Genomic DNA, 25,306 nt, shown 5'->3' with positions numbered 1-25,306 from the left:
ATTTTCTCTATGTGTCATTCCTGCACTTCAAAATATGACACACCTGCACCAGCTAGCCCAATCTGCAATGCTTCTAGACATAAGAAAAATTATAAGTACGCCCTAAAAGGTTAGGGCAATATCATTATGAACATTGAAAGCTAGTCAATGTAGCTGGAGCATTCTACAGATACCATCTACATCAGCTCAAGTTATTAGGACACTCATGATGAAGCCAGAGGTGTGGAGGGATTCGACATCTGACACATGGTGCCTTAACCATTTTCTTTACTTTTCAACTAATATAATGAAACTTCGCATGCTTATGCAGTTTGTCGTCCTTACTTCAAAAATGGAATTACTTTTTGTGAAAACTTATCAGTTCTTACAATAAATACAGAGTGCGCTAAAATTTGTGAAAACAGAAAATAACCACTCACAAAAACCTGTTAATAATGCATTGCTAGATAGCACAAAGGGTAAGAAACACAATGTTTCAAGCAGATTTTTGACTGAATATTTTTTTACTTTAATGCACATTGAATTTCAGAGGTCAAAATAAGGCAACAGAAGTAATACTACAAAGTTCTATTCTAAAACATTTCAAAGCAACAAGTAAACTGTTAGTAACATTGTGGTCTCTACACATTTCTCTTTACACTGAAAAATATTATTGCTTTATCTTCAAAAGGTGTTGAGATATTACATTCACAAAAGTGACAAGAGCCCAAATTCACTTTCTGAGAAAATGACAAAAACAAACAGAAGTCCCTTTTAAGGTAATTGAGTGCTTTTCAAGAGACGAAAAGTGCAGCAGAGGGCATCAGTCAGGTGGCTGGATGAGATTAGGAAGTTCGCTAAAACTAAATGGTAGTAGCTGGCACAGAGCATGACAACTGCAGCGATATGGGAGACGCGTTTGTCCCACAGTGCGGCACAGTAACGCTGACACAGATGGTAGCTAAAAAATGTGAAGAGTAGGAGCTTGCACTTTTTTATGTCATGCAGCCCATGCTTACCCGTGCTTATCCTCACCTGCTTAGTAAGGTGCCTGGTCTCCGCACTTCTGGGAGTGGACCCGGCACAGGTTTGGCCTCAAAAAAACTTCTAGCACACTGCAAAAAAGATTGCAATGGCAACATGTGTGCCCCTACTTCCATTGTATCACCACGCAACAAATTTGTCTGTACACATGAATACAATCTGTACCTCAATATAGATAGCATTTAGGCGATTTGTACAAGTAAAGACATGAGAATCTCGGCTTTTTTTACAACACAAGATCCAATCAGCACAGCTGCAGGAAACAGATGAAATCAAAATCGGTTTTTGGGAAAAGGAAATGGTGCAGTATCTGTCTCACATCTGGGCACACCTGAACAGTGCCGTAAGACAAGGATAAAGGAGAGACTGAGAGAAGAAAGAAAGAGGTGCCGTAGTGGAGGGCTCTGGAATAATTTCAACCACCTGGGGATCTTTAATGTGCACTCACATCGCACGGGTGCCTTTGCTTTTCGCCTCAATCGAGGCACTGCCGCCGCTGCCAGGTTCGAACTCGGGTACTCCGGCTCAGTAGGCAAGCACCCTAACCACTGAGCCACCGAGGCAGGTATGACAGATGTTCATAAAAACATTTTAAAGACAATCTGTTTCGTGGATTCCAGAGCAAAAGCAAACTACGAACACTCTGCGAAGGTTGAAAACAGTGCAAAAAAAGAGAAAACCGATATAAAGCAGAAAACTTCGCAGTACAGCAGATAATGCACAGAAATGCAATGGGCTTTACCTCTTGACTGTGCAATTTGCCCTTTATATAACCTGCAACTACCAGAGCACCTATAGAAAATATAGAAAAACTGGCACTAGCACAATGCTTTGGAAAGCATCACTTTGTATTGGTTCTCACAGCCGCTGCAGAGGACTTGAAATTTTGCACGAAAGAGTGTGCCCATTGATGTTAACTATCACAATAAAAAAACACACGCCGTTGCGCTGCGTCCACTAACCTACCTGTGTACCCTTCCAGATGAAGTCACAAAGTGCACCCATAGTGCAAATCGTGTTTCAAGGTTTGATGGTTGCACAGTGACCACATTGGCAACAGTGCTCTTAGTTGTGGATATTTTTATAATGGGCAAACCAGTCATCTCGAAAATGCAATACACCTTTCAACACACTGCAAAACGAACAGCAGGTGTCCCAGTTGAGCAATGTTGATGTGAATGAAAGCACCAAAAATATTGTGACCAGCAAAACTCTTGAGGCATCACTAATATGGAAGCCATAAATTTAAATGGGCATCACCCTTCTTTAGAAAAAAAGGTCAAACTACTCACTACCCAGTAAACTTTACTGGTGTACAGTGGATGTTCAAAAGTGTGGTTTCCGACTTTTTAGCTTCCCTTGACACAGAGTGCATTCAATATTCTGCATTTTCACAGATCTTATTTACCGTTGAAAAGCACCACTTGATTTGTCCTACTAAATCTGCTGGTGAGGGTTTTTAGGGAGGCTGCTCACATAATTTCAAATCTTAGTTAGAAATTGCCTTTTCTTCATCCTTTATACTTGCGCATTTCGACCATGATGCTGCACCAGCTGCTGTGCTAAGTACTTTGCAGACATATTTATGAAGTGTTTTATTGGCACAAGCAGATAGCTGGCTTACATGTCACATTTATTTAAGTTAGCTGCTTAGGAATTTGTGCAAAACTAAGTCCCAGAGCTTAGTTTTGCAGTAAGATTAAAAAGCAACAACCACAATAATCACACTGCTGCATATAACCTTAAAAACGCTGAGTAAAAAAAAACAAGTAGCTGATGTGTAAAAATTAATCCCCTTCTCTCTAAGGTTACCATCATTATTACCAGCCAAGTGTGCCACTGCTGGAAGAAAGCTCCTCAAAATGATCTTGAAATAAACTTTTGTTACATACCATACCCATGCACACAAAACAGAAGACTGGAGCAGTCACATTTAAGCATATTACTGCCGTTGCCTTGAAAAAGACTGCCAATCAAGAGAAAAAAATGTCTTTAGCAAAATAATGCCCATTAGAAAAGGCCATGGGCACATATAAAAACCCGAAGAGCTCCCTGCTGCATGCACTGGAGGCCATGTGCCATGTGGATTTAAAGGAGGTTGGAGGTTGCCCATATATCCCTAAGCAAGAAATTTTATACTGAAGAATCATACTCCACTCTAATTTCACTAAGAATAAAGCTACACAAAGCACAGTGAAAACATCTCCCAGCATCACGTGTGTCAACTCTAGCTTCATCCCTGTTGTCCACACTGTTCTGCAACCCCTCCACTGCACATAAATCTGCCCTTGTATTGTAAATAATATTCTTTTCTGGCATTGATGAAGCAACTGGCTTTATGAAAAACATACAGGCAAAGGAGTTCAATTTTAAGCCATGTAGTCGAGCTCACTATCACCATAGGGAATCCCAAGCTTCAGACAAGTGAGGTTAAAAGTTTCTTCCACCACATACACATATGGAAGGCTGGGATGAAAAGAAACTACTCTTCTGGCCCAGAAGCAGACAAGATGTGGTGCATCTATTTGTACTAATGCTGCAGAGAAAACAAAATTGCCAGAAGAAAATAACTCATCATAATCAGAAGAAAACCTGCCACTTATCACGATTTTCATACATCAGCTCGGTCTATTCGCTAGCTGTGAAGACCATTCTCAGAGCTAACAGGATAGCCAATTACATCGATTAGTAGCTGTATGCAGATTACTGCACGAAATCCTGCCTAATGTGCCCAAGCTGCATGCCCTCCAACTTTCTTGTAACTAATAAGTCAGCATATGTGTGGAAACAGTGGTTAGTTAGCATGGTAAAGAAAGCTGACTGCTTTCATTCTGGGGTTGTTATAAAGGGCTGAGTTGCAATTCAATATTTTGGCAGTACTTGCAAAAATTTCACTTTCAAAATTAATATTTGTTGTCACAGACTGCCCACTGACTCTTTCTGGTCCCATGTTTATTGCACAAAACAAGCAAACTAATCAGAAATTGTCTGAAATGTTATGCACTATAAAAATATTAATTCTGCGCTTTTAACTGTGTCATCAATTATGTAATCAGACCTGCAAGATTTCTTACAAAGAACCTTTCTCAGAAAATAAATGTATGAAGACATCTGAGCAATTTCTTTAGTAGAGACCACTGTGAAGAGAATAAACAAGCTGGACATCAGGTCAACACAAACTAAAAGATGATTTCACTAACTGCCTTTGTCCAACACAGCCAGAATGTGAATTTCCCAGACTAGTTTCTTCTATACACCACTGTCACTTGGAGAAACCATTATTGGTTTAAATATAGAAGGGTGATGCTCCAAGTACCCCTTACCTGAACCGGCCGGCAGGGTCGATGGAGATGTCAGAGTACAGCACAGCAGTGCAAAATGCAGGCCAAGATGTTTCTTGCTGAATGCTGCATGAAAGAAAAATCGGATGAGCACATCACGAATGGAAGAATGCAAGACGAGTCATTCATGATAAAGTCACACTCTGTCCACAAATGGAATGGTTGTTAGATACACACTCACAGGTGTTTTATACCAGGTGTTATGTGGAAAACTAAGTAATTTTCAAAAACAAGATTTTTCAGGCAAAATTATGGCGTTTGCAGCAAGGTATTGCTACTGTTGGTGGACATCAGAGAACCGGTGAATCATTTTAACTAGTGAGGTGGTTAACTAACTTTCAGTAATTAATTTTAACTATAAGAGTTAGGCACCTGGTTGTAATTAGAGATGTGTTGCCAGTCGTTAGTTAAAGCGGTATCAGTTTTTAGAATTTTGGAAACATCATTACCCTTCGTGCTGTGGCCCAACAAATTTTGGCTACATCGTGCAAAATACATGCGCATTTGAAGAGCATGCAGGCAAAGCAACCCCTCCAGTTCGCGTAAGTAGTCAAAACAGCCAAATAATTAAAAGTTAATTATTGGAAATTAATTAACCTGCTTACTACCCAAGATCACTCAACAGTTTTCTGGTGTGCCATTGCTGGCAGTACCACACAGCAAAAGCCATATTTTTACCTCAAAATCGTATTTTTGAAAATTAGTCTTCCCTGTAACACCTGGCCATAGTGTGGGGAATGGTCAGGGGCAGTTTTTTTGGCACATCAAACAGCCTTTTGCCTGGCTAACCACTGCAATATGCACACTGAGAGAGTTCGCATTGTCACATAATGTAAAAGGGTACCAAAGAAGTGTAAAGTGAATGTTTTTACCATGGTGCTCTGCAAATTGTCTGCTTTTTGAGCATTTGTCAGCTGTCAGTCAGCTAAAAAGCAGCCTGTCATGACAAACACTGCACCTCCATAGTCTGCACTGTAGGTGGGGTGCAGAAAATGTGTATAATTTGTGCCTGTAATTCTATTGGCCAGCCATGATGGTGTTCATATACCGTTTATGATTGGAAGGTTTAGTTGGAAGGCTTTCCAACAGAGGTTGCTGGCAAGGCTGCACTTAATTTTTCTGCTCTCTACATTAGCCCGTGTCTCTAAACTCTATTCAAATGTGTTTTATTAACTATGGCAACTGTCTGCATTACTGCATTACTAGAAGACTGATGGCGAAGTGCTACATTATCTGCAAATGAAACATGGTGTGGAAAAATATGGGAAGATAGAATGAAACGAATAGAAACAGCACATGTTACTTTTGAAACAATGACTTCATAAAAGATGATAGCACAAAAACATGGCCCTCATAAAAGTGATGCTAGGTTATGGAAGAATTATTGTTGCTGCCACTACAATGCAAATGTTTTGGTGTTAAAGGTAGCTTAAACAATTTTTTCTAATTCATGTTTCTGCACTAATTCCAGCAACAAAATCAATGTAAGAGAGGTCACTAGCAAATCATTGTAACACAATCATTTTGATAAACCAGTTGACATTCTGCAATAAAAACAGCTTTGCCCTAGTAGCCTCAAAACTACAAGGAGCGCCAAAAGAAAAAGCTACCCCTAAAAGCAATGTCAAAATGTACAGTTAGAAGCAACATAAAAAGCCATTAACTATGGTTTGGGATATTAATGTACAGCAGACCCCAGCAAAACTTGTCTGCACAGAAGCGTGCAAATCCTTTCCAGTAGCAAGGAGTTTAATACCACGCATTTGATTACATGTTCATTCCCTTGTAAAGATACGTAACAGATTAGTGCATACAGGTAACTGCATTTTGTCTTGAGGCTGAAAAATAACTAATTAAATCTTTTGCTAATGATGTTATGGTTTCAAAAGATGCTTAGAATATATCACATGAGGTAATAAAAAACAGCAACAATCCAAGCCTCATTTCATTCAATATGATGCTAAAGTCAACCTGCCTCAACAGCTGGAATGACAACGAAGTTTGATGCAGCAATTATACTGCTTTTTTATGCCACAAGTTCACTATACCTAACCTGGATGTCGCAGCTATTGTTAGGTCATTTGAAAGCAAAACCGAAAGAGAGAAGAAAATCGCAACTATTTTTTAGTTATCAGTTGTAAGTGAATACACGTGGTGATACACGGACACTAATGCCTTAAGCAACATTAAAAAGAAGGAAGCATGCAACAGAATCTCTGCATTCATGCTTGTTTATATTATGTGCACCACTCTATGTGTTCTCAGGGAGACATTTCTTCAAGGTAATAGTTCCTAACCTAAATTACCCCTCCCATCAAGATAAACCAACCTTTAACAGTGAATATGAATAAGTTTGGTTTATGTGGGTTTAATGTCCCAAAGCAACTCAGGGTGTGAGAGACCTGAATGTCAATAATTACAGCCATACATATACATCTTTATTTGTTGACCACAATAAGCAACAGAGCAATGGTAAGGCACCCCCCCCAAAAAAAAAACCAATCATAAAAAGAAATATGCCTCTGAAACTTCATGTGAAAATCAAACAGTCAGGTAGACGGACATGCACACATATACTTATACCCACCTAAAAACCAATGCACTACTGAAAAAACACACACACTAAGAAAAAGTCAAACAAAAAATAATTTGAACTACTTAGTTTTCGTGGCATTACCATTCAATTTAGAACATCACAGGTCATGACTATAAATTTCAGCCAGAAATGCCTCTCCCCTCTAAGAATTCTGAATCAAATATGATAGAAGACGCCATTAAAAACACCACACACATGGTTCACAATCTACTACACAATAGGTACAAGGTAGGCATTTCAATGACTATCAGTCATCCTGCAAGCATCTACACTGCACTCACACCCCAACCCACTCCTGGATAAGTGTCTTCACTGTAGTGCCGCTGTGCTCCCAAAGAGTGCCAATTGTGTGAGCAGTGTGCGGTCTATTGCCAAAATGGTTAATGTCCTCATACTAAATCAACACTGGCCCATAAGGCAGGCTGCAGTACAGAGCCCCGCATTATCTTCCATCCCGTGGGGTTCTTCAACATATATAGTAACCTCAGCGAAAATGCAGGCATCCTACTTCACAGTACATGGCTTGTACCTACAACGCACTGACTGCCATAGCGGTGGGCCAAAAGAGCGGCAAATGCCTGTTCTTTTATCTAATCTGATTGCTCCCAACTGCACTCTGAAAGCTTCATGGGAGGCAAGCATGGAGTCACCGATATCACATGGAAGCCGTCTATATTAGTGCCTCCAACAAGGGAGCATAAATTGAGGCTCCTGCTACCACAACATTGCAAAAAAAATACCTCAGGAGATACATTACCACTTCTAGAGAACCAGCTACACCAAGTAACAATGCTTAATCCCATCTGGAGTGCTGCCTCCATAGGAATCTGCATAAAAAGCTGGTATTAGCGATGAAACTGGTTTCTGCATATTTTTGAAAAAGCGACAATGACGAACACAAGCAATACCCACCAACTAACATTGCGCTGCAAAAACTAAATGAGTTAGTGCATTGGTTGAATGCAGGAAGTAAACAATTTAATCGATGCCTATAGGTAGCACTTTCCTTCCAGCACTAGCTCCATGAAGCAGCAAAACACACCATTGCAATGGAATCCAGCATATTGTAGCAAACTTGCAGGGCAGTGGACACTTGAGTGATCCTTTCGTTTCCTTAGAGATCATATGAATTATTCGTTTGAGCCAAGCTACACTTTGGCTTTGACACTAGTGCCCACATACAACCTGCACAAATCCATTCATCACAATACCTCAAGAGTTGTGAAACTTGACTCAAAAGTAAATTTCAGTTAGGAAAAAAGAAAACTAAAGCGGAAGTCAGTAAAAAGGGTCACACCCTAAACGTTGTGGTGCATCAATCAAAATCTAACGGCTGCTACAAAGACAAGAAACTGTCAACAGGTCTTCAATACTGTTAACATTGTAACAATTAAGGAATCGCGATCAAAATGCACAGTGTATGGAGAATATACACTATTAAAAAAATAACATCATAGTTATATTTGTATCAGACCAATTGAAAAATGGGAATTATACAATGAACTGCACTTTGATTTACTAATGCATCTGCAAGATGTGCTCTAGGTCGAAACCACATTTATATTATTTGGAAGTGCGAAATACCCAGATACGGAAAACACACGTGCACAGGACAAAGCACTCCATGTATTTAGTGGCTGAAAAAAAATGTCACTTCATACCACCCCCTTCCAGCTTCCAATTTCAGCCCAAAACCCGTTACACCAAATCTCGACACAATCGCAGCGCGGTCAAGCAATAAGGTCAACCCGGCGAAAAAAACACAAAGTTGAATATGCAGCTGGCTGTTTAAGAGCATTTCTTTGCCGCTAGGCTACCTGCCGAATAAAGTGAAGGCTCCATATGCGCGAAAAAGAAAGAGCGACGCGCTGAGGCGGCGCGGCAAAGACGACGCCGTTCGCTCTGTAGCTTGGTAGGTAGACGCGCTGGGTGAGACTCAAGCACAAACCAATCACGATACACCAAGTGCTATGGATCCCAAATAATGACCCTCTTTACTGTCTCCGATTTCCCGCATGGCGCATCCTCGCTGCGCCCCTCCTTTCGAAACCGACCGGCTCAGGCAGCCGATGGTGGCGGCGCATTTCGACGCCTTCGTGTCCCCGCTAGCGTGCAGCGCAGCGCCGACAGGCGAGACACGCGACCTGCACCAGCGGAGACCTGCTTTCGTTCGTACAGTGCTTGCAAGGTGCGCCGGCGTTCGAAGCAAGGCGTTTCTATAACACGAGCACTATTTAGACGCAAAAACTTTCGCTTTCTCATTAGCAAACGCTGCGCACTGCTTCCGTGGGGGCGAAAGGCTAGCGTTACACACGAGAGCATTGAAGTCAGGCGGTCTCTAATAATGGTATTCATAATCTATACGTGACTTGGAAGATAGGAGGATGTTTGCAGCCCAAAGGTGTGCATCCAGCACGGCATGGCCCACGTCAAACGTCTTTGGAACAGCGCTGACATGCACCAGGCGCTCCCCACCGCGACGACCGCCGCAAACGACGCTGCTGCGAATGCGTCGCTCACTCCCCGCGAGCGCGAGTGCGCCGTAGCGCAGCTGCGAGCTGTATTTCTCCGCGAAAGAATGAAGTTCGACAAACGGTAGCATACTTCTCGCTTTTTTTAAGCAGATATAGCGCGTGTCGTGTGTATGATGTGTTAGAGTTGCTTTCTCATAGGGTCCTGCTCATACGTGCACAGATTCAAAAGCTCAAAGTTTAATTGCGCGTTTTAATGATAACGTAGTTACAGTGAACTAGAAAACAATCCTAGTGGCGCGAACAGAAGGGCGCGGGCGTGCCGTTTGGCATAGAAACCCCCCAGGTGGCGCCACTGCAACTTTTTTTAGCGGCGTCGCGGCGTCGTTGCTGGAGCTTGTGTGTGTTTCTCCGAGTCGTTGTTCCTATGTGGAGTAGTAATACGCCTGTAGTTAATAAACATGCATGCCATTTGCTTCAACTAGCTTCAACGTAACCTCATAGGCACCATTTTTCTCCCCTTTGAGCATTTCGGCGATGATGAAAAATCGCGTCGTCGTATGCAGTCTGCTACCGAGAACGGGCGCCGGGCAATGAGAGAGGCTCACGGATTAGCCGGTGGATGTTAGTTGTCTAGGTGCATCTTTTGCCAGGCTGATATTGTTTACCTGCGATTATAGTTTGGTGGCATGGGTTTTAACGTCCTAAACCAACTCAGGATATTAGGGACGCTGTAGTGGAGGACTCCCGTTATTTCGACCACCCGGGCTCTTTAACGTGCACTGACATCGCACAGTACACGGGCCTCTAGCATATCGCCTCCATCGAAATGCGATCGGCGTGGCCGGGATCGAACCGGTGTCTTTTGAGTCAGAATCCGAGAACAATAACCACTGAGCCACTTAATTATAGAAAACTACACCCCTCATTCATCTGTGCGCGCGCCTACGTGTGATCTGGTCTTACGGAAATCAGTTTTTTCCTGAGACGGTTAAGCGGCCTCAGAAACGCATTTTGGTCAGAAAATTTTACCCATGACTGAAAATATTTCCAACCCAATTTTCGGAAAATTTTACTTGCAGTGTATGCATGACATAAGCCAGGTTTATAATACACGGGAGGCGAGCATTATACTTTTATTGGCAAGTGCGGATATGTAAAAGAAAAACTGAAGCAAATATTGGATTGATGGCAGGCACATTATTGGTGTAGCCAGCCTAAATTAGGTTACATAGAAATTTCATCCGTGGAAACAAGGCTGGGCTTGCAGCTACCCTAACAGGGTGCTTCGCAAATCTAATTGTGCATCGACTCATTTTAAGGGACTTAGAAGCTTGGTATTTCCGGTTGTTGCTGCTATTGATGCTTTTCATAAAAAAGTGAAGGCGGGTTGTTATGTAAAAAGCAGTGAGCTCGGCTGCAACATTCTCACAGTGGTCTGGACAGCCAAGTCGAAGTTCTGTTTTTGCCTTAACCACATCTACAATATCAATGATACTGTCTGCATGTAGTTCTAGGAGGCTAAACCATGTTGTGAAAGCATTTTCTAGGTCAGCTATAAATTCGTACAGGGCGGCAGCGGGATACAGAAGACCACCGTTGTCTTTCATGCGAGTGAACTGGGCTAGGTTTATGTTCCCAGCCGCCTCTTTGGTAAACAAAAGCAAATTGAGGCAGCTTTCACAGCCCGTCTTCAGAACACATTTTCTGGCCACATAACCAGCTATATAAAATATTAGCCGGCTGTCACTTGATGCCACAGTGCAAGTGGAATGGTCTGAGGGTAATTTCTGGAACACTGCGGTTGCTGCATCTATGTTGCCTGCATCTAGCAGTTTATCAACAAGTTCCTGCCTGCTACTATGGGAGCTTTGCTGGCCAGAATCTGCATCCAAAATGGAACAGGACGGATTTCTCGTGAAGAATTTCAAGTTTGGTGTCTCTTCGTATCGATTTTGTTGCGAAGAGCACGCTGGCGTCACTGTCGCAATTTATCCAGCACCAGGTCTTTAGGGAAGCATATTACTCCTCGATGCATGTTAGCTGTGAAGGGCCCACTCTCGGTGGGGCCTGCAGCTTCATTTAGAGCGTTCAGCCCGGAAATCGAAGCATCGGTTACAGGCTGACGAAGCGCTTCCTGCGCGACATCTGCGCGACAATTTCATTCTGTGCGTCTTGTCGATTGCTGTTGCTGGCCTTTCTGGCCTCTGTTTCGCTCTTCGAACCGAAAGGTAAGACGGACAGTCAGGCAGGAGGGTAGGCACCGCACCATGCCCCAGTGACGGCTTCCCACGGGGTTGTCGCACTTCGGAGCCATTTATCATGTGAATGTAGTCCCGCAATATGCACTCGGGCTCAAAGTGGCGCTCACAGACCGCTGAGGACTCAGTGAAAGGTTTGTCATCTCTCCGCAGATTGCGCTCCCACTTCTTCCTAAGTTCGTCGTCCGCGGGAGCGGCGAACAAAGACGCCTTAGGAGCTCCTGGATAACTGCTCCGACAGCCCGGGGCAAAGCAATGGGCGTCCGTCTTCCTTTCGGCATCGTGCCTCTCTGTAGTGTCTTTATAGCGCGAACTTCACACACGCAATACGATTTTCTATGGATCACTCACAGTTTACAGCTCGAGGAGCCACGCCGAAACGTAGAACACAGATAAAACACTTCGTTTCAGCCAGTTAAGCGCCCGGAGGGCCGTTCCGAATGTGAGAAGCAGCCCGGCAGCGGCAGCACGGGGCTAGTAAAAGGCACAGTAGCGCCCCTTGCGGCGAGAAGAGGCGTTTTGCCTCAGCCGCTACGCTGCCGCGCGCTCCGTTCGCGCCACTAGATATGGTATTCTAGTTCACTATAAACGTAGGAGAAGCGATTTTGAAGCGAGGTCTCTCGCTGCGCTGACTCAGCTTGCCACGTTCGGCTTTTTCAGTGAAGGGTAACGTGACGCCAGTTTTTTGCCGATGGCTGCCGCTCACGAGCAGAAAGGTGCGGGTACCGCGGAAGACCCGCAGCCCGTTCAGGTGAAACCGGAGCTCCACATCGAAGACGCGGAGGTCGGAGTCGTGAACGAGGGCGCCGCGGGGCTGTGCGCTGTGAGTGAAGGCGACGTCTGGCCGGCGTCGGCCGGTGTGAACTGCGGGCAGCACTCGCATGGTGGCCGTCACAGGGACACTGGTGGCAGCGCCAACAGCTATTCGGGGCCCACGCCGGAGAGTGGCCGATCCAATGCTGGGGAGGACGACTGCAAATGCTCTCCTTGCTCGACTCTGCCATCCCTGTATGATGGACATCACCGCGATACCGAGACCGGAAGACCAGAGGCCGGTAAAGATGCCCGTTCACAGATAAGTCGGGCAGACAAGGCTGTCCAGTGCGATATGTTTTCGAGCGAGTGGGCGATCGCCGATCAGATATGCAGAGAAGCTGAGATACGCATTGAAGCCTTGAAACGCCAGATCAGTTTCTACGACAACCTGACTAAATGAAGCGAGGCTGTTGTGCGTATCCGTCTACACAGAGAGGCAGCGAAAGAAATTTATGCGAAGTGACTGTGCATAAATGAGCACATTTGCCAATACCCGCCGCCCATATTCGCCGCCCTCGTACCAATCGTCTGAACTTCTTTTGTTTTGATTGGCTCATAAAATTCTTTTTCGGTAATATCCATAAAGTTGTTTGTTTCTTGCTTTATCACGCGATGGCTGTTGTGTTCTTCACCAGATACCATAATTTTGAGCTTCCCGTCTCATTCCCACTGGAATATGCCCTTAGTCTATTCATTGTTCGTGGGATGCTTTCTGAAGCATTGTGTTCTGTTGTTCAATAAACACCGCCATCTCTTGGCTCTCCGCGAACTACAGTATTTCCCGCCCAATTTAATCCAAACGCGAGAATATTTAATCTGGGTGCCATTCAATTTGATCCAGGTGCCATAGAAATTAATCCAAGCGCCGAAGCATTTAATCCAAACGCCAGCGAATTTATTCCTCATGCATTCTCACACTGGACCCCTCAAACTTAAAACGTGGTCTACAAATCCCAGACGCGTTATTGATGAGTTGTTACTGACGAAACATTAGACACCCAATGAGCAAGTAATAACTTTTTAATCATAACAAATAAGGGCCGGGTATTTATACCACCCACCACATCAACCGAGGTACTAGGTGAGCATGAAGCACATTGCAGATATGCATCTGTTGTGTCCTGCAACTCGCATCATCATGTCACACTATTATTATCCTAATAAGATGAGCGACCTCCATTAAGGTGATGACTGAGATAAACTCCCTGTGATCAGCCGATAGTCTACTCGCATGACTTCGCATCACTTGCAACATGACGTCCCACATTCTCAACCAAAGTCATGAGAGGTATGGAACGAAACGTTATATCGAATGTAATGACGCTATCACTTCGACACACCTTCAGCTAGCACATTCAGTGTGTTCCTACATGAAATTAATAAACTGTGCAAAGACGTGCAATTCTTCCTGCCTTATAAAGTCAAGTGACTTTCAGCAAAGGGGAGGCTCTTTCTCCACCCAACAACATTGGTATCGGATTACCCTGGACAACAGGGCTATCCTTTGCACACAGCTGTTTCGTTGAGTCCACTCTCCGCTCTCACGGGACTTGCAGTATCATGCATCACATCAAGTCTCTATTGCAATCTTATCGCTAACTCTAAACGCTTTCGCTGCGTCATTACAAGTTGTGACGCAACAAGGAGCGACCTTCATCATGAAGGGACGTTATGGCAACCTTGCAGTGATAGCTATCAAACCAATCGGTTTTCCCTCTGTAATAAGGCTGTCGTGATGATGATGCGTGTTAGCCAAGTCATCATTCGGCGTCATATGACTTGCAGTATCATGACTGACGACACGTCATTTTCGCAACCCTATGATGTTGGGTACGAAACGAATTCGTTTTTCGTGCGGAATAAGCCTTTCGTTAGGTCGAAAACACTTTTGATGCGGCACTATGAGCTGTGACCTCCCATGGATCGACTTTAATCATGACGATACTTTATTCCCACCTTGCAGTGATGGGAATCAAAGGGTTCGGTTTTCCCAGTTTAATAAGGCCGTCGTGAAGACGATGCATTTTCGCCGAGTCGTCATGCGGGGTCACGTGACATGGAGTGTCGTGAATCGCGACACGTCACTTTGGCAACCCTATGAAGTTGTGTTCAAGCGAATCTGTTTTTTTCTTAGCGTAAAAAGGCTGTCGTGAAGATGACACCTTTTCCCTGAGTCATCACCCGGGGTCACGTGACTTGGCGTGTCTTGCATCACGACGCGTCACTTTGTCAACCCTATGAAGTTGGGTGTCAAAGCAATCGGTTTTCCTAGTGTAATAAAGCTGTCGTGAAGGTAATTCATTACCGCCGAATCATCATCCGGGGTCACGTGACTTGGAGGATCTTGTATCACGACACATCATTTTCGCAACCCTATGATGTTGGGTATCAAACGAATCGTTTTTCGAGCGTAATAAGGCTGTTGTGAAGATGACACCTTTTCCCCGAGTCATCACCCGGGGTCACGTAACTTGAAGTGTCATGCATCGCGAAGCGTCACTTTGTCAACCCTATGAAGTTGGGTGTCAAAACGATAGGTTTTCCTAGTGTAATAAAGCTTTCGTGAAGGTAATTTATTTTCGCCCAGTCGTCATCCGGGGTCACGTGACTTGGAGGATCGTGAATCACCACACGTCACTTTGGCAACCCTATGATGTTGGATATCAAACGAATCGGTTTTTCTAGCGTAATAAGCCAGTAGCGAAGATGACACCTTTTCCCCGAGTCATCACCCGGGGTCACGTGACTTGCAGTGTAATGCATCACGGCGCGTCACTTTTTCAACCCTATGAAGTTGGGTGCCAAAACAATCGGTTTTACGTGCGGAATAAGTGTGTCCTGGAGGCAATACAGTTTCAACCGAGTCATCATGCGGGGTCATGTGACTTGGAGTATCGTGAATCACACGTCACTTTGTAACCCTACTTTGGCAACACTGTGACATGTGGTATTGTGCGCCTTAACATGTCACTTTTGCAATCCTAGTATACTTGTCATGAAATCAATCTGTTTTCAGAGAGTAAATAAACTGTCGATAGGTCTGCACCACAGCATTTTTATGGAGGCAACACAAATTTGTTCCACAATAGGTATTGCCGGTTCGGCGCAGAATGGATGATTTTACAGAATTGCCGCTGGCAGCGCAACTTCTATGCTCCTTTAGTAAAACAGCGCGAACAACGTAGGACAAGATGAAGGAGGACACAGGACGGGCGCTGTTCTCAACTAAAGTTTATTAGGCAACACCTGGTGTTTATAAAGAAAAAATCACATAGACAAAGTACATGACATGTCACACTAAAAGCGATAAAACAAGAGGCAGAGATGCATACGACGCTCAAATGCCACCAAGAAAGGCTATCTCTTTTTCACATAGAATGACTGACGGTTTGCTGACACAACTGGCCTCTTGACTGATATAAAAGGCTTCCATTAATTCCCGCGTGGTCTGTTCACTGTGCGTATAAAGCACCTTCGTGCTACGCCAGATGGCCGCGCACTTTCTCTTTTTCTTTTTCATTACCTCGGCAAAATCCTGTCACCATTCTCTCAGCGACAGTTTTCAATCTCAGCTATCTAGAATTAGGCTTGCCGGGTACCCAAGTTTTACGGTAACCGACGCCTGCTCTCGTTTGCTCAAGTGGGTGAAACAGCAGGACACTCAGCATACACGTAACAACCAACAAGAAAAAAGAAAAAAGTTGCTATTCTTCCTTATCTACATCGTATCACCCATGGGCTAAAAAATGTGCCAAAAAGGTATAAGGTTAATGTAGCAATATCAGCTCCCAACAAACTAAAACAGTTGTGTCCGGCGATCCAAAGGGAGAAGGAACGGTCGAGAAAAAGGAAAGGTTGTGGCACCGAGCACAGGAACAAGCTTGTCGCTTGTCGCAAAGGAGTTGTGTACAAAATTCCACTCTCCTGCGGAGCCCAGTACATTGGGCAGACAGGACGATGCCTAAATAAAAGGTTACAGGAGCACAAAAATATACTGGAAAATGACAAGGAACTTTCTTACTTGGTCAGCCACTGCATAAAGTGTGAGGTAAAGAAAAAGGAAAAGTGCACGGCCATCTGGCATAGCACGAAGGTGCTTTATACGCACAGTGAACAGACCACGCGGGAATTAATGGAAGCCTTTTATATTAGTCAAGAGGCCAGTTGTGTCAGCAAACCGTCAGTCATTCTGTGTGACAAAGAGATAGCCTTTCTTGGTGGCATTTGAGCGTCTTATGCATCTCTGCCTCTTGTTTTATCGCTTTTAGTGTGACATGTCATGTACTTTGTCTATGTGATTTTTTCTTTATAAACACTAGGTGTTGCCTAATAAACTTTAGTTGAGAACAGCGCCCGTCCTGTGTCCTCCTTCATTTTATCCTACGTTGTTCGCGCTGTTTTACTAAAGATGCATCTATACCAACTCGCCCAAATGAACGTTCTACTTGTCTGCTCCGTTGTTGCGGTCTTCTGGTGAAGCTTCAAGCCAACTCCTCGCACGACGGTACAGAAAGCACACTCCACAGTCGACTGAGATGAAGAGCGTGAAGAAACGAGGACGACCTAGAAATCTGCCTGGCGAGCAGAAGAAGAACTACCGGCCGGTGTCCGCAACAGACCGGGCGAGGATCGTCGATGTGTCGGGGCGCGGTGGCGACCTCAACCTGCTCGCTGCCGCACTTGATATAATTATGAAGACCGTCCGGTCGATTGCAGCGACTGATAGATAAGAGGCAAAGAAATGCGGAGGCCAAACCCAAAAGTTCGGCTAGACTGTGAAGAAGACTTTGTGCGATATTGTTGACAGCAATTCTGCGGCTACACTGGATTAGATAGGAAACTTGCTAATTGAGAGGTTCTCGGAGATTCAGATCAGCAAGTCCACTGTTGACCGCCTTCTCGACGGGCACGGCTGCACACTGAAACTTGCAACGTCCAGGCCAGTTTAAATAAACCGCCTTGACGTGAAGCGCGACGGCAGAAATTACGCGCAATGGCTGCAGAACCAAGGAACCGCTCTGGCCCGCTACTATGTGGATGAAACGAATTACAATGTTTAATGTTCACGAAGCTTCGCGAGAGCCCAGCGCGGCGTGCCAGCTGCGAGACTCGTACCAAGCACGAAAGGCGCCAACCTGAATATCTTGGTTTGCATGTCTCCAGAAGGACTGCTCCACTACAGCATAGCGGACAAAGTTCACTGGGCCACGCCATTCAACGACTTCCTTGCTGAGGCTTCCCGAAAGGTACGCGAGCAGGACCCCGATACACAGGCAGTGTTCATATTCGACAACGCGACAGTGCACAGCCGCGCCGAAAGTGCAATACTCGCTGCGAAAAGCCACTCTGTGAGGCGGCTTCCTCCATACAGTTCGTTTTTCAATCCAGAAGAATTTTTTTCAAAATTCAAAACATCCGTTAAAGGCTTCCTCCGTGAGCATGAACACGATTTGCTGACAACCCCAGTGAATCTCACAAAGAAAGCCCATAGGCGTGCAATGCTGGCCAGGGCTGCGGAAGGATCCTTGCAGCAAATTACTTCTTCCGAGTGCGCCGCATACGACAGGCACTTCTCCGTATCTCACGCACACAATTGTGATGACATGTGACATGAAACTCGCAATGCAAGGCGACCCACACAGGTCCACTATGAACTGCAATTAAATTACTCTTCGCATGTAAGCAATTTGACTCTCTCGGCTAACAAACCAGTCCTGCATAGTCTCCCAAGAATAAATTTGTCCAGTTTCGGAGTGCATGTTTAGTCATCAGATTCACAGCAAGATGAATATATACAAGGTTTATGACAAAGGTATGGAACTCCTGTAAATCCCTGAAAGGCTCACAATTCACACTGACGCTGATTTGGCGGCGAAGTATTCTTGATTATTCGGTGTGTAAGTCATTCAAATCATCCACTCTGCGCCGAACCGGCAATACCTATTCCAACAGCGGTTCTAACCCGGGTACTCCGGCTCAGACCCACCAATGTGGCTCAGTGGTTAAAGCGCCCGGCTACTGATCAGGAGTACCCGGGTTCTAACCCGACCGCGGCGGCAGCGTTTCGATGGAGGCGAAATGCAAGACGCACCCGTGTGCTGTGGGATATCAGTGTAGGTTAAAGATCTCCAGGTGATCGAAATTATTCCGGAGCCCTCCGCTACGGCACCTCCTTACTTTCCTTGTTTCACTCCATCCTTTATTCCTTCCCTGACGGTGCGGTTCAGGTGTGCGCTGAGATGTTAGACAGATACTGCACCATTTCTTTTCCGCAGAAAACAATTTTTTTCGCCGTTCTCGGAAAATTGAAAATAGGTTTTCAGGGATCTTTAACATGCACTGACATAGCACAGAACACAGGCGCCTTAGCGTTTTCCCTCCATAAAAACGCAGCAGCCGCGGTCGCGTTCGAACCCGGAAAAGGTGATCAATATTATTAAGGAGCCCTCCACTGCGGCACCTCTTTCTTTCTTCTTTCACTACCTCCTTTATCCCTTCTCTTACGGCGCGGTTCAGGTGTCCGCCGATAAATGAGACAGATACTGCGACATTTCCTTCCCTAAAACACAATTATTATTATAATTTATTATTTTAGGGAGAGGAAAGGCCACGGTATCTGTCTCACATATCCGCGGACACTTGAACCGCGCTGTAAGGGAAGAGACAAAGGAGGGATTGAAAGAAGAAAGGAAGAAAGAGGTACCTTAGTGAAGGGCTCCGGAATAATTTCGACCACCTGGGAATTTTTAACGTGCACTGACATCGCACAAATGTCAGTCATTGACGCAGCGATGGCGTAGAGGTAGAACATCCGCCTCGCGTGCAAGAGGACCGGGTTCAAATCCTGGTGCCGCGCAATTCTCCACCGGGTTTAAAATTTAAAAAAAAAAATCCGCGTGTCGATGGAATTGCATGACCAGGCCTGGAGTGCGGCCTGATCTCGGTAACCAGAACCGACAACGTACTCTCTCACCAGAGCAGGATTTGGCCACCCTGGTGTAGCACTTGCCCACAACCTTCTATGATCAAACCAATTAACCCTCGGCCCTCAGTCCCCAGCGGCTGCCCTCAGTCCCCAGCGGTAAGAATCTCTGGCTGCGGACAGGCCGCCATTGGAATCTGAACCTGGCAACGCTTAACGCTAGAACTTTAGCTAGTGAGGCTAGCCTAGCAGTGCTGTTTGAGGAAATAGCGGGAATTAAATGGGATGTGATAGGGCTTAGCGAAGTTAGGAGGACAGGTGAGGCGGGCGTATACAGTACTAAAGGACGGACACATACTGTGCTATATATCGCGGGTTAGAGGATAGACGAGAACTAGGTGTGGGATTCCTCATTAATAAGGATATAGCTGGCAACGTAGAGGAGCTCTACAGTATTTACGAGAGGGTAGCAGCTATAGTAATTAGGCTGAATAGGAGGTACAAGCTGAAAGTGGTGCAGGCCTACGCACCCACATCCAGCCATGTTGACCAGACCGTTGAAAGTTTCATGAGGACGTAGAATCGGCAGTTAATAAAGTAAAATCGCAGTACACTGTACTGATGGGCGACTTCAATGCGAAGGTGGGCAAGAAGCAGGCTGACGACCACGCGGTAGGTGACAATGGGTAAGGCTCTAGAAATAGCAGTGGAGAGCTATTAGTCGAATTCGCGGATAGAAATAATTTACGGATCATGAATACCTTCTTCCGCAAACGAGAAAACAGGAAGTGGACATGGAAGAGCCCCAGTGGTGAGATTAAAAATGAAATCGACTTCATACTATGCGCTAAACCTGGCATCATTCAGAATGTGGCCGTCCTCGGAAAGGTGCGTTGTAGCGACCACAGAATGGTAAGGCCTAGAATTAGCTTATACTTGAAGAGGGAACGGAAGAAGCCAGTGATGAAGAAGACCATTAACGAGTTAGCCATAAGAGGGAAAGCACAGGAGTTTAGGATAGGGCTGCAAAACAGATATTCGGCTTTGAGGAAGATGATCTTGATGTTCATTCAATGCACGATAATCTGACATCAATAATTACGGAGTGCGCAGTAGAAGTAGGCGGTAGGACAGTTCGAAAGAATACCGGGAAGCAATCTCAGGTAACGAAAGATCTGATTAAGAAGCGCCAAAACATGAGCGCATCTAACCCTATCGATAGAATAGAACTATGTGAGCTGTCAAAGTTAATAAATAAGCGCCAGGTAGCCGACATAAGGAAGTCTAATATGGAGAGAATCGAGCATGCTATAAAGAATGGAGGTAGCCTAAAAACAGTGAAGAGGAAACAAGGCATAGGTAAAAACCAGATGTATGCATTAAGAGACAAGCAGGGCAATGTCATTAGCAATATGGATAAGATAGTTGACGTAGCCGAAGAGTTCTACACAGACCTGTACAGTAGCCAATGTAATCAGAGCGTTAATGAGAAAGACAGCAGTGCACAGCAATGCGTCTTCCCGCCAGTAACGAAAGATGAAGTAAAGAAAGCCTTAGAAGCAATTAAAAGGGGAAAAGCAGCTGGGGAGGATCAGGTAACAGCAGATCTGTTGAAGGATGGAGGGGACATCGTGCTAGAAAAACTAGCCACCTTGTATACGCAATGCCTTATGACCTCGACTGTACCAGAAGATTGGAAGAATGCAAACATTATCTTTATTCATAAGAAGGGAGACGCCAAGGACTTGAAAAATTACAGGCCGATCAGCTTACTTTTTGTTTCCTACAAAATATTTACTAACGTAATCGCTAATAGAGTCAGGGCAATGTTAGACTTTAATCAACCAAATGATCAGGCAGGCTTTCGTAAATGATATTCCACAATAGATCATATTCACACTATCAATCAGGTGATAGAGAAATGCGCAGAGTATAACAAACCTCTATATATAGCTTTCATTGATTACGAGAAAGCATTCGACTCAGTGGAAACCTCAGCAGTCATACAAGCATTGCGTAATCAGCAACTGCACAGCTACTATAGTCCTCCATAAAGTCAGCAATAAAATTCTAATAAGGAAGGGCGTGAGGCAAGGAGACACGATCTCGCCAATGCTGTTCACCGCAAGTTCACAGGAGGTATTTCGAGGCCTGAATTGGGAACAGTTGGGAATAAGAATAAATGGAGAATACCTAAATAATCTGCGATTTACTGATGACATTGCCTTGCTGAGTCACTCAGGAGGTGAACTGCAAATCATGATCAATGAGTTAGACAGGCAGAGCAGATCGATGGGTCTAAAAATTAACATGCAGAAAACCAAGGTAATGTTCAACAGCCTAGCAAGGGAACAACAGTTCACAATTGGCACCGAGAGCCTAGAAATTGTGACGGAATACGTCTACTTAGGGCAGGTAGTGACAGCTGATCCGGATTATGAGAAGGAGATAACTAGAAGGATAAGAATGGGGTGGAGCGCATATGGCAAACTCTCGCAGATCATGAGGGGCAGTTTACCAACTTCCCTGAAGAGGAAACTGTACAACAGCATAATCTTACCGGTACTCACCTACGCGGCAGAAGCGTGGAGGCTAACAAAAAGAGTTCAGCTTAAGTTAAGGACAACGCAGCGTGACATGGAAAGAAAAATGATAGGTGTAACGTTAAGAGATCGGAAGCGGGCATAGTGGGTGAGGGAACAAACACGGGTTAATGACATCCTAGTAGAAATCAAGAGAAAGAAATGGGCTTGGGCAGGGCATGTAATGCGAAGGCAAGAGAACCGCTGGTCCTTAAGGGCAACGGAGTGGATTCCAAGAGAAAGTAAGAGGAGCAGGGGGCGGCAGAAGGTTAGGTGGGCTGATGAGATTAAGAGGTTTGCAAGCAAAGGGTGGAGGCAGCTGTCAAAGGATAGGGTTAATTGGAGAGACATGGGAGAGGTTTTTGCCCTGCAGTGGGTGTAGTAAGGCTGATGATGATGATGATGACATCGCATAGAACACGGGCGCCTTAGCGTTTCGCCTCCATCGAAACTCAGCGCTCTCAGTGTATTGATTTTCGAGGTGGTACGCGCGAGCTATTGAGCGAACGGAAGTCGCTTACTTCCGTGTGGTCCTTGCACCCTGGCACGTAGCGTTTATGGTGTTGCCAAGGTGAATCAACCACAATTCTCGGCTGTACTGGTACATCCTCACGTGGGAACGTGCGACGGAAAAATTTAAAACTGGATTTTGGGGAAAGGAAATGGCGCAGTATCTCACATCTCGGCCGATGCCCAACTGCGCTGTTAGGGAAGGATGATGATGATTATGGATTTTTATGGCGCAAGGGCAGCTATGTCCAAAGAGCGCCATGTCACAAGGTATTTTTTCTTTTTCTCAAGGTGGGGTCAGAGACCCATTTCCCAAGAATTTCACCCTAAATAAGCCGAGCACCAGACCAGGGGAAAGCTTGTACCCATTGTATCACCGGTGGGTACCCGGCGGCACTGGGGATCGAACCCCGCACCTCCCGCATACGAGGCGGATGCTCAACCACTTGGCCACCGCTGCGGTAAGGAGAGACTGAGAGAAGAAAGGAAGAAAGTCATAGCGTCTCAACTCGAGCCTTTGAGGGGCTCTTTTCAGGTGCCTATCACAGCGTCGAACGCTGTGCGGGCTGGCTAAAATAGACATGGAAAACCAACATAGAAGCCGCATTTTCCCATCGCCAGTGGCAATGAGTTGAATTGCGCGGACAGTACGCATGTTTTCATTGCCGAACGTAGACGAACCATGGGTAAGGGAGGCATGGTTCAAATCTAAGAGCAGCGCACCTGAGCAATTGTGTCGCTCAGCTCCACTCACCTGACTTATGCAGCAACCTCGCCAGAAGAATATGGCGGATAAAACCCACGAATTTGTGTTCTTTCAGAAATCCCATATGTCTTTTTGTCACTCCGTTCAAATGCAAAACAGTCGTTTACTGCTGAGAACGGTAAAATGAATTTTGTTCACTCATATCATGCCGATATTAGGGCACATGTTGGTACCCACAGTTTACTATTTACTTGGTGGGCTTGAGCTCGAATTAAAGCAATCGTGTCACGTCTACGCACAGCGACTGTCATTTTATAAACGGCGCCGTGGCCGTTTGCGTTGGGATCGCTTATCTAGGAATAGAAGGCTCATCAAGGCTAGATATTTTTAGCATAATACTTAAAATTTCAAGATTGCAAACGAAAGGCGTACGCGTCCGCAGCATTCTGTCTAAGGTAGTTTGGTGCTGGATGGATTATTTTAGAAACGCATTTAAACGCTCCCTATTTTCACTGATGATCACTTAAATATTCCAATTACCAGTTCGGAATAATCGTTGCAGTACTCACTTTCGGTTTAGTGCGTTCTTGTCTCCTGTTCAACGTATTCCACCAATGATCTTTTTGCCAGGTTTTTTCTATCGTTGTCATGTCTTTCTCTTTCCTTCCTGCTTTGATTCCTGCAAGCATTAATGGCAGGACTGTTCAGTATTTAAGAGCCAACTATAGACCATTCTGTTCCATGAAGTAATGGTTGAAGTGAAGTTCTACCGGTGTTTTCGCGGTGGTATTTGTAACTTATCGCCAAGAGAGACATATGTTGTAAGTATCTATCCGTTTCTCAAACGACGCTCGCAGTTTTCGCAGCGTGCGTGACCCTTTGGGCCCGAAAAATTGTTTGCACTGTAGTGCATCGTAGCAGCGAAACTGAGCTAAGTACATTATCTTACAACTGTTGCGGATAACGCTGCAGATAATAAAATAATAGAAGAAGCAAATCTGCGTGCACAGCGTCAGGACGGTTCATGTCCACTTGGTGGTGACTTTAAGAACGAAGTCTAAGATGACTTGGCCTTCTGAACTGCATTGTGGTAGAAATAGTGCGCTAAATTCACATCAGCCGGATCAAGACGGAAAAAAATGTAATACAGTCGAAACTAGATATTTCGTACACAAAGCATATCAGGAAATCGGTCGATATATAAAAGTTGCAACCGAAAAGGTAACTTGCAACCTAGAAGCAAGAATGCATTCCACCAGCACTTGTGATGAGAATCTGGCAGCGACGCGCCGGACGCCAGTGAGCTGGCATCGCACCGCTCGCTAGGCGCTGGTATGTCTAACCTGCTAAGCATGGAAGCCGCAGCTGACGGTTCCTTAGAACTAGCCACTGTTTGTCGTAGGATATCTAATCCTGTAACCAGTACAATATGAATAAAATAACCCGTCGTCAAATTAAGGGACAGTTAACAACCACAAAACGCTGCAGCTTTTGTGCATCTGCTTTGCATGCGGGAAGTGCAGGGTTCGATCCCCAGTGCCGTCGGGTACCCACAGGTGGTATAATGGGTACAAGTTTTTTTTTTACCGGCGTGGCGCCCAATCTGTCACCGGTGAAATGCTTTAGTAAATTGTTCTTAGACCCAAGCTTGTGCAACAGAAATATACGTCATACCATGGCGGCCTTTAGCCAAAGCTGCTCTTACGCCGTTGAGATTCATCACCACCACCTTAAACAACGCCTTCGGCAGCGAAGCGAACAAAGCACTCCAGGCGAGGGCCACCGATAGGTTTACTGAAGTAGGCTTCAAATCAGGGCAGCAATATGTCGTGGAAAATGGGTATAAGAGATCTAAACCCACCCTCAAGCACACCTCACGTTCACCTCGTCACACGGATTCAGAGCACTAATGCTGCCAACAGGGCCCTAAGACCGCGCAGCCGTCCAGTCTCTGTGCATGAAACTTCATAGAAGGGCGTCCCTAAGGCGCGGAGTGCATTTCGATATATTGAGCGACCGGGGAAAATGTTTGCTTATAGTGCGCCTCTTTCCTATACTTTTCACAAGAGTTTCAATAT

General features: G+C 45.0%; 1 protein-coding gene across 1 annotated transcript in view; it reads right to left on the bottom strand.

The window, feature by feature from the left end:
• Positions 1–1,018: 1,018 nt before the first annotated feature.
• Positions 1,019–25,306, bottom strand: part of LOC144126625 (uncharacterized) — a 120,644-nt gene continuing 96,356 nt past the window's right edge. Inside the window, exon 3 of the mRNA XM_077660444.1 lies at positions 1,019–1,094. Within this exon, the coding sequence (XP_077516570.1) occupies positions 1,019–1,094 (76 nt within the window). The remainder of the gene's footprint in view (positions 1,095–25,306) is intronic.

Source organism: Amblyomma americanum, chromosome 1 (genome assembly GCF_052857255.1).
Source record: "Amblyomma americanum isolate KBUSLIRL-KWMA chromosome 1, ASM5285725v1, whole genome shotgun sequence".
Classification (NCBI taxonomy): Eukaryota; Metazoa; Arthropoda; class Arachnida; order Ixodida; family Ixodidae; genus Amblyomma; species Amblyomma americanum.
Note: the sequence above shows the minus strand (reverse complement) of the source record. Positions and strands in the feature narration are given on the sequence as shown.